Source organism: Corticium candelabrum, chromosome 19, assembly GCF_963422355.1.
Source record: "Corticium candelabrum chromosome 19, ooCorCand1.1, whole genome shotgun sequence".
Taxonomy (NCBI): Eukaryota; Metazoa; Porifera; class Homoscleromorpha; order Homosclerophorida; family Plakinidae; genus Corticium; species Corticium candelabrum.
The window spans coordinates 1,878,758-1,888,456 of NC_085103.1; the positions used below are offsets into that span (position 1 = coordinate 1,878,758).

General features: G+C 43.6%; 2 protein-coding genes across 2 annotated transcripts; both read right to left on the reverse strand.

Moving 5' to 3' along the window:
* Positions 1-2,315: 2,315 nt before the first annotated feature.
* Positions 2,316-2,774, reverse strand: LOC134194534 (uncharacterized protein K02A2.6-like). The gene has a single exon (XM_062663477.1). It carries the CDS (start codon positions 2,772-2,774, stop codon positions 2,316-2,318), a length of 459 nt encoding a protein of 152 aa, XP_062519461.1.
* LOC134194535 (uncharacterized) lies at positions 2,774-3,866 on the reverse strand. Its single transcript, XM_062663479.1, has 2 exons — positions 3,579-3,866; positions 2,774-3,070 (listed from the first exon to the last, which is right to left on the reverse strand). Exons 1-2 carry the CDS (start codon positions 3,864-3,866, stop codon positions 2,774-2,776), a joined length of 585 nt encoding a protein of 194 aa, XP_062519463.1.
* Positions 3,867-9,699: the final 5,833 nt, after the last annotated feature.

The following is a 9,699-nucleotide window of genomic DNA, read 5'->3' on the forward strand; positions in this document are numbered from 1 at the left end:
TCAGGTGGGAGTGCATGGCAATTGGAGCCATGTGCACGTCATGTGTTTCGTGTATGATAACGAGTTGAGTAAGCGCAAGCAGTCTGATGATGAAATCTTTACCTAGAACATACGTTACGACACCGGTGATGCACAAAAGAGATGCACAGCTTTGTGGTATACAGAATGTAGTGTATATGATGTTGAGCTAACTTTAGACCTCGTGATGATAAGCTGGACATGCACGTGAGCTGATAAGCTGCTAGCATCCCAAAGATTTCACTCCCGTTCTTCCCGGGATTTTCGAGCATTCTGCAGTTGGGAAACGTTCGTGCTACGGTCTGTAGAATTGAGGTATCGTTCTGCATTTAGATTGTTTATTTAACTTTGGTTTCGTTTAAAATTTGGTATCTGATAGGCGTTTGCCAGCAATGGGAGGCTGGAGAAGCGTCACTCTTGGGCTTCTGTTGTATTTACAGAGTGCAGCTTTGTCAGGTATGGTGTACGGGTTGAAATGAGTTGTTTTGTCTTGTTGCTCTGATAGCTACATTGGCATTGGCTCTGCTTACTTATGAAATGCGTCTTTTGCCACGTTCTTGGCTATTTCCTAGGATTAGAACAAGCTGCTAGCTATTTCTAATGCCTTGGAATCTGACTCTGACGTTTTCTTCTAATGATTGTTGGCATTTGCCGACTTACTTTCATTATTGTTGTACAAACACAAATGCAGTGGGCGTAAATGCAATTTCTGGATTATTAACATATCAAATTGTATTGGCATATCTGTTTGTGTTTCAAGTTCAACTTTCATGTTAGAAAATGCTGGCTTGCTATTCGAGTCGATTCTTTTGAAATTCTGTTAGCCTTCTTTCCTTGATTCATGTTGCATCGCTATCTTTGCACTGGAAGTTTGGTTGAGATGACATGCCGTAAAGCCGCCATGCAATAGAAGCCGTAATTTTGTTTCACTTCCATGCCCACTCGAAAAGCGGTCGCGTCTAATATTTGCGGCAGACTCGAGGTTCACGTGCTCCGGTACAGTACACGTGTTGTCTAACTTAGCCACTGGCGTAGCGTCGCGCCCGAAGGTGACCGGTGAATATACGGCTCTGTGGTCAGATAGGCTAAAGCCTTTCCAATCTTTGTAGGCCTACCAAGCAAAAGCGCCATGATTGCTTCCCTTATGTTACCAAACTGTCAGCTTAGCCCTAGTGTCATGTGGTACCGACGACATCATTGCACCTCTTTGGCCCACTGCGACTCGTTTCAACAGTTGCTTCATGTAGCCTTCACCATGCATACCGAAATGCTGATGTGTTTCATTAATTTGGCGGCGGAGCTTGGGGGCCTGCAGAGGGGGCAACGACCCCAACTTGACGATCAAAACTGCTAACTGTAATATAATGTCCTTTAGACAGAGAGGAATACGCGTACACGTGGACTCGAGTACACCCAAAACAACTGTTATTGCTAATTGAAATAGACACGACGAGTACAGTGTATACCACACTCTACTTGACTCCACCCACTAATTACCACAATTCACTACATCACCGCCTCCTTAACTAAGACCGTGTCTCTACATCTATACGTGCACTACAAGTCCAAACGATCTGGAGGTTTCCTAACTCGTGGCGAATTCCTACGTGGCGTCGACAAACTTGTCGGTGCTGGAACACTAGCTTCAGCCTCCTGAGAAACCTCTTGGGGTTGCTCTAACTTCCTGTCCTATTTAGTAGTGGATGGATGTGCAGCTTCTGTGCCTGAACTGACAACTGACTCCTGGACTGGAGGTGGACTCTGAGTGAAGGTTCTGGAATGAAAATCATTTCCTCCATTATCACATCAGTAGGTACCCTAGCCTTCAACTGATCAATGTGTCGTTTCCAGAAGTAGTTCTCTACTCGATCTTGGAAGGTTACTGGACCTAAAACAGAGTCGATAACGCCCTCTGTCCATTTGCTTGATTGAGACCTGTAGTCTTGAGCCCAGACAATACCTCCTGGTCGAAACTGTGACTGTGCGTGCAATTGCAGGTTCTTTCAAAAAACTGCTTGGCCTGCTTCTCTCGCACTGACTCCTTGACGTCTGGTTTAATAAAAACAGCCTTGTCCTTAGCTGTCGACCCAGGGACAACTTGCTAGGAGAGATCCCAGTAGTTGCATGAGGTGAGTATCTGTAGTGCAAAATGGACCTACAGAGTTTATGTGACAGAGTTCCTGATTCCTTTTCCATCGATCTGAGTTTGCTCATAAAAGTCTGCACAGCTCTCTCAACCTGTCCATTACTAGCCGGATGGTAGGTAGCAGACTTGATGTGCTTAAAACCATTGATTTTTACAAACTGGCTAAATTCTCCTGACAAAACTGTGGCCCATTGTCCGCGACAAATTGAGTCGGTAGACCATATGAAGCAAACAATCCTCTAAGTACCTCAATAGTGGCTGTCGTTGTTGCTGACTTCATTTCAATAATTTCTACCCATTTAGAATGTGCATCGACCATCAAAAAGAACATACGACCAATGAACGGAACTGCAAAGTCCACATGAACACGCTGCATTAGCTTGACTGGCCAAACCCATGGATGAACAATGCACTGTGGCAGAGAAATACCTTCCCGCGGACAACAATGACACGACTTTGCTAATGTCTCGATATCTGAGTCAATCTTTGGCCACAATACATGTAACTGAGCAATCGACTTCATCTTCACAATTCCAAGGTGACCTGAATGTAATGCACTCAAAATCTGCTGACGAAGTGCTTGGGGCACTACAACTCTCCGCCCCCACATTAGAAAACACACTCCACAGACTGTTCCTTTTTCTTGCAGAAATAAGGATAAAAAGGATCTGAGCGATCCATACTGCTAGGCCACCCCTCATTTGCATAATAGATAACTTTGGCTAACATCGAGTCCTTACGAATATGAGGAGCCAAATCCTTTGCTGTAATTGGCAATGTCCCTATCTGACACAAGTCAAACAAGCTGGCTTCCGCATTGCTCATAACTTCTGGGCCACTAACACCAGAAAGTAAAGGTAAACGAGAGAGAGCATCCACATTTCCATTGTCTTGAGTCCTCTGAAACTGAATATTATACCGGTATCCTGACAAAATGATAGCCCAACGCTAAAGCGTGCCGCAGCAATGGGTGGAATACCCTGCTTTGCTCCAAAAATAGTGACCAGAGGCTTGTGGTCAGTGACGAAGGTGAAGTACCAGCCATATAAAAACTGACAATTTCTTCAACCAGTACACTATGGCTAACCTTTCCTTCTCCATCTGTGAATAATTATTCTTAGATTTAGAAAGTGATCGTGATGCATACACAACAGGCCTCAGCAACCCATCCGGAAAACAATGAGCAATTACAGCACCAATTCTCATGGAAGAGGCATCGCAAGACAAGCGGAATGGCATGAAAGAATCATAATGAGTAAGTACTTCTGCTGAAACTAACCTCTGCTTCAAACATCGGAATGCGGACTCACATACTGATGAACAGCTCTAAACAGCTGACTTCTTCAACAGACAATTAGAGGATTGCAAATCGATGAGAGATTAGCAATGAATCTTCCGTATAGTTCACTAAAACCAAACACGATCGTAGCTCTCCTGTTTTGGTAGGTGTGGCAGCCTTTAGCACTACTTCTATCTTTTCCCTGGCAGCTCGAATACCAGCTGCAGAAATCCGGTAGCCTAAATATTGCACAGAGTCCTTCATAAACTTGCATTTGACTTTCTTTAACCGAAGACCAGACGGGTGCAGTCTCTGTAAAGTTTCCTGTAGATTCTGAAAGTGATCCTGATCAGACTCTCGTGTGACTAAATTATCACCGAGATAACAGCACACACCAGGAACACCATCCAGAATTCGCTCCATGACATGTTGAAAAATGGCTGGTGCACTGACTACACCAAAAGGTAACCTGGTGTACTGATAGAGACTCTTGTGAGTGCTAATAGTCAAGTATTTTCTGGAGCTGGGATCCACTTTCAGCTGCTGGTATGCATTTGCAAATCCAACTTAGTGAATTTTTGGCCTCCTGCTAGTGTACTGAACAAATCTTCAGGCTTGGGCAAGGGAAGCTGCTCAACTTTGAGGATTGGGTTTATAGTGATCTTGTGATCACTACAAATACGTATTGACCCGTCTGCTTTAGGAACAGGGACAATGGGAGATGCCCATTCACTAGTCATCACTTGTTCCAAAATTCCCATGCTCACCACTTTGTCTAGCTCCTGTCCAATTGTAGGTCTCAATGAGTAGGGCACAGCTCTAGGCTTGAAGGAATTTTGGCGTAGAGTCTGGATCCACATCCAATTTGGCTTCATAATTACGTAACGTTCCAATTGCTGGCTGGAAAAAAATCGTCATACTGAGACAACAGCTGTCTGACACTTTGTGGTTGCGCCATATGACAGACACGCGACCAATCTAATTTGATACTTAATAACCAATTTCTGCCCATCAACGTGGGACCATTACCATCAATGACAAAGTAACGGTAAGACGAGATCCTGGCCGTTGTGTCGAACTGATATCACTAACTCTCCTAATACTGGTACTTTTTCACCAATGACAGTCTTCAACACCGCCGACGTAGCCTTCAATGGCCTCCATGCCTTGAGCAATCGTGACTGCGTCCTTGAGTGTTAACTCAACTTGTGACAACAGCTTACGCTGAATGGACGAACTGCGTATGCCTGCCACGAACGCGTCTCGCAGAGCGCCCTCCAACAGCGGCCCTTCAAATCGACAGTGCTCCATCAGTTTACGGAGATGAGCAATGTAATCAGAGATAGATTCTCATGATTGCTGATTCCGCTGCTGAAATTTGAAACGTTCAGCAATATAAGCACTGGCTTTGGTGAGAAATGGTCCGCAAGCAACTTTGTGAGTTGTGCATATGACTTCTCGGCTGGCTTCGCCGGGGCGACTAGATCTCGCAAAATTCCATACGTCTTGGGACCAATAGTGGTCAAGAAGATCGCCACCTTCCACTTCCACGCCTGTAGCGCCATTTGCTACAAATACTGCGTAAGACGTTCCTCATACGCTGACCAATGCTGCTGGTGAAGCTCAAATTCCTTCACTTTAGCCGCTCCCCATGGTAGAGGGGCTGCTCCAGCATTCCCTGCCATCCTCGTCGTCAATGTAATATAATGTCCTTTAGACAGAGAGGAATACGCGTACACGTGGACTCGAGTACACCCCAAACACAACTGCTATTGATAACTGAAATATACACTACGAGTACAGTGTATACCACACTCTAATTGACTCCACCCACTAATTACCTAAGTAGACTACATCGCTCTCTCCTTAACTAAGACCGTGTCCCTACATCTATACGTGCACTACATTTCCAAACGGTCTGGAGGTTTCCTAACTCGTGGCGGATTCCTACGTGGCGTCGAAAAACTTGTCGTTGCCGGAACACTAGCTTCAGCCTCCTGAGCACCAATTTTTGGAAGAAAAACTTTTGAATTTTTGTGCTCCAGCACAACAGTGTTCAGACTTTTAAATGTGTATCTCTTTGTATACACTTCTGATAAATCTGTTTGAAGATTCCTAAATCTTCTCTCTGTTTATATATATATATATATATATATATATATATACAGACTTGGACAAAATTATAGGGACATCTGGCATTTTTGTGTCAAGTCTAACTTTGGCACTGAATTTTTCTTTACCAAAACTAAATGTTTCTCGAATTTCTTTTTTCATGGATTGCGCCATTGTTAGTATGTAACATAGCTTGTGTTCAAGACTGCAGCTGTACTTACTACCTACTGCGCATCTAGTTGCTTTGAAGAAGGAAGACGGCCATTCCTACTTTTCTTGTCTTTGTACACGTTCATCACTCTTGGATGCTCATTCTTGGCATACAATCTAAGAATGCTCTGTAGTAGAGAGTGAAAGCAATTTTGTGGGACCTTTCATCAACATTATGAAAGAGAGGCGAATCATCTGTTTTTGCGCATTGATTTCGCGCATGTCATCACAATTTGAATTGTTTTGCCATTTTAATCAATAAACAAACTTCGACGTATTCAAAAATCATGCTACACTAATTAATTACAAAAAATCCTGCTAAGACAAAAACTAAAAAAGTTATAGCAACAAAAGAACATTGACATGCCACTTCCGGTCCACGTTTTACGTAGCAAAATCTCAAACTGCTACCGTCAAAATGTCAGCTGCACTAAAACCGCTGCTCTTGAGACCGCCAAACTTAAACGAAACGTTCAGCTGCACGCAGTTGCAGAGTCTTGTTCCGTGCGATATTTCACGAGTTGCAGCGATGCCTCGAGGCAAACAGTTGAGTCCAAAAACGCGAGGGAAAATTGAAGCCCTTCACTCAGTTGGCCATTCTGTGCGTCAGATCGCAGCTTTTGTCCGCCGCTTCAGGAATTCGGTTCATCAGTGCCTGCAACGGCTTTCCCATGGCAGCAGCGATTATGAAAACGATCTGGACGTGGGAATGCAACGACAATCCGGGAAGATCATCGACTGAAGAGAATGGCACTGCAGAACCGACGAGCACCATCACGACTGCTCTCGTATCAGCTGGCTGATGAAACCGGCAAGCAGGTGTCAAGTAGAACAGTCCGTCGTCGTCTCAGTGAGACAGGAGTGAACGCTCGGAGGCCTAGAAAAAACCCACTGCTAACAGAAACCATCGGCGTTTGCGACTGGGAAGGGCAACCACTCACACACAATGGACTTTGGATGACTGGAAATCTGTTCTTTTTACAGATGAGTCAAAATTCAGCATAGGAAAGGATGGTGCTCTGTACGTTTGGCGTCGCAAAGGTGAGGAATTTCTCCCTGAATGTTGTGATCGTACGGTCCAGCACGCGGCTAGTGTGATGGTGTGTGGATCGATGTGTTGGCATGGTGTGGGGTCTCTGGTGAAACTGGAAGGTCGTTTGGACAGCACGGCGTACCAACAGCTTCTGGAAGAGCACATGCTTACAGACGCAGCGGCACTAATAGGAGACGACTTTGTCTTCCAGCAGGACAACGCGCCAATCCACACGTCCCGGTTAACAAGACAATGGCTACGCCAGCATGACGTCACACTGTTGGACTGGCCGCCAAAATTGCCTAATGCGAATCCAATCTAGAACTTGAGGCATCAACTCAAAACTGCTGCCAATTGTCGCGAACCGAGAACTGCAGCTGAGCTCTGGAATGCTCTACAAGAGGCGTGGCAGCAGATTCCAGCGGCGCGTGTCCGAACTTTGCAGAAGATATTTGGACGCAATCAGGAGGGCAAGAGGTGGGTCACTCGGTACTGAGGAACTGGTGAAGATCTTCAATTTTCCTTCGCGTTATTAAATCCGGCTTTTTTGAAAGCCACTAAACAAAATCAGAGAGAGTCTAACTTACGACGCGTACGCAGTCATGACGTCATACACTTTTAGGTCTCGTTTTCTGCAATGCGAAACGTAAAGAAAGCAATTTAGGGTCTACAGTATTCTCAAGGAACCTAACAATCAACGCGGTAACTATTAAGTTGTTAACAATATTTATAGTTGGTATATTGTGACCTAATTATTGTGTTACTACATACCCACAGAGGGGTGTCCCTATAATTTTGTCCAAGTCTGTATATACATAAGTTCCTGCTACGCTTGCCAGACCATTATATAAACAGATTTGCAGAAGTCACTGCCTTAGAAAATTTCAATTCCTTCATTGAGCAAGGGGGATTTTACCCCAGCTTCCCCTCTTCTTACACTGGTGTACAGTAGCACTATCTTCGTAGCTAACAATCCTCTAGACCGTGATGGGACACTCCATTTTTAGCGACTTTGGCTTTGTTGGCACCGAATTCTTACTTATCATACGCACTATTGTAGTACAGCCAGCATGTCGATTGTTTTAGTACCGTACTTTTACTACACAACTACACGATCCCGCCGCGTCATTCATGAGCAAGGATCCTGCTGTGTACGTACAGTGTACTCACGTCGGACTTCCATATGATAGACGCCTGATACTTAGTATTGACAAGGTCTTAATAAATTGCTATGCGAGCAAATAACGATGACGTCGTCCACCATTGATCAATCAATATGCGGAGCATGTGCAGGACAGCTGCAGCGTACGTGTACTATTCATTCCCTTTACTGCGTCGTCAACACTTTACGGACAAGTCCGTCTGCGTAGTTTGTAAAGTACAGTAAGCCATAATATAGTTCTAGCCATGCAATTTACTGTGTCGACTGTTATCATATTTCAGAATTTCCATCGTTTAGTATTTAGTGTTTTTATCCATATTTATATTTTTAATATTTATATCAATTTAATGATATCTAATACTTATATCAATTGAATAATTTATATTTTCTAATATTGTGATATTGTTTCAGTTGGCCAGACTGGATGTGCCAATGATGCAGATTGCTCTAAGACGGCATACTGTTGCCGATATGACTTTCTCAATTTGCTTACATCAGACCACATTTTGGAGCCAATCACTCCAACCCTGGATGAAACAAACAGACTCAGTGTTGAATTTGATGGGCGAACGCAGTTTCATGTTGACCGAACTTACCACCCAAATTTGAATGGCATCAGCTTTGCTTTCTTTGGTCAGTTCAGACAGGTTCCGAAAAATCAAGGGGATCTCCTTTTTAAAGGAGACATTGGTGGCACTGACTATGGCATCTATCTCAAGGGAAGCCATAACACACTTCGTATGTTCTACTCGTCAAATGGCACATTTAACAAACCAAAGATTGATACAGAGCCACCAATAGACGACAATAAATGGCATACAGTTCTTCTTGTCTTTGATCGGGAAACTGAGACTTTATACTTCTATGTCGATGGACAACTGTCTGGCACTTACAGCACAGCTGAAAATGATTTCACTGATGACGTTACGGTGAGATTATTTGATACAATAAGTAAAACTGTTAAGTAATGTGTACATGTATTTAACTGTTGTATTTTTAAATTTGACGATCAATTTGGATTGAAGTTGGCTGTGATATCAGCTAGCATTGCCTCATTTTCATTACTTTAATTAATGTTGTGCTTGACTGTTTGCTTCTATCTTCAGAGGCTGTCTAGAACTGCAAACGTTTATGCTTAAAGATCATTGCAAGGTTTAGGATAACTTGAACTCTGTGCAGCTTCAGACATAAAAATGTGTATAATAATTAGATGCTCTATTAGAGGAGAACACTCACCAAATGCCAAAACTTGCTGAAAGAAAGATACAAGGCCCATTATCTTCTTGCAGGAAGCTTTACGGTCCAGCCAGTCACAGAAGCAGAGAATGGGCCACAAGTTGTTCAAATGATTTTCCGTATGTAGCACGAAGAGTTAGTCTCTGTCCTCGTTTGGAAGTAAATAGTTTAGGTTTAGCCATATCAAGTGCTCCTAATGCAACCTAAATGCAGCGAGACATGATCTATGAACTAATCTAAGAAGGGTCTCCTTTTGACAGTCGATACTTGCATGATAAGTTTGGGGTCTCAGTTTGTTTTAGTCAATAAACCACAACTTGACACCAGATGTCTCACAATTCCTACCTTGAAAGTGCACAGGTATCGGTCTTCCTTGCTAACCAGCAGTCAGAGTTACTTTGATGGCATGAGTGGGTACTATACTCGCCCACACAAGTAATTTCAATGCTGTAAGCGTCTGCAGTAAACGGTTGCAATATAGGTTGTGTCATGAAGGGACAGCT

Bases quoted from the DNA above. Each gene is read 5' to 3' on its own strand.
- LOC134194534 (XM_062663477.1), bottom strand. From the start codon at position 2,774: ATGTGGGGGCGGAGAGTTGTAGTGCCCCAAGCACTTCGTCAGCAGATT.
- LOC134194535 (XM_062663479.1), bottom strand. From the start codon at position 3,866: ATGGAGCGAATTCTGGATGGTGTTCCTGGTGTGTGCTGTTATCTCGGT. The intron at 3,071-3,578 runs GTTTTAGTGAAC...TATAATATTCAG, and splicing joins GAGAGCTACGATCGTGTTTG to TTTCAGAGGACTCAAGACAA.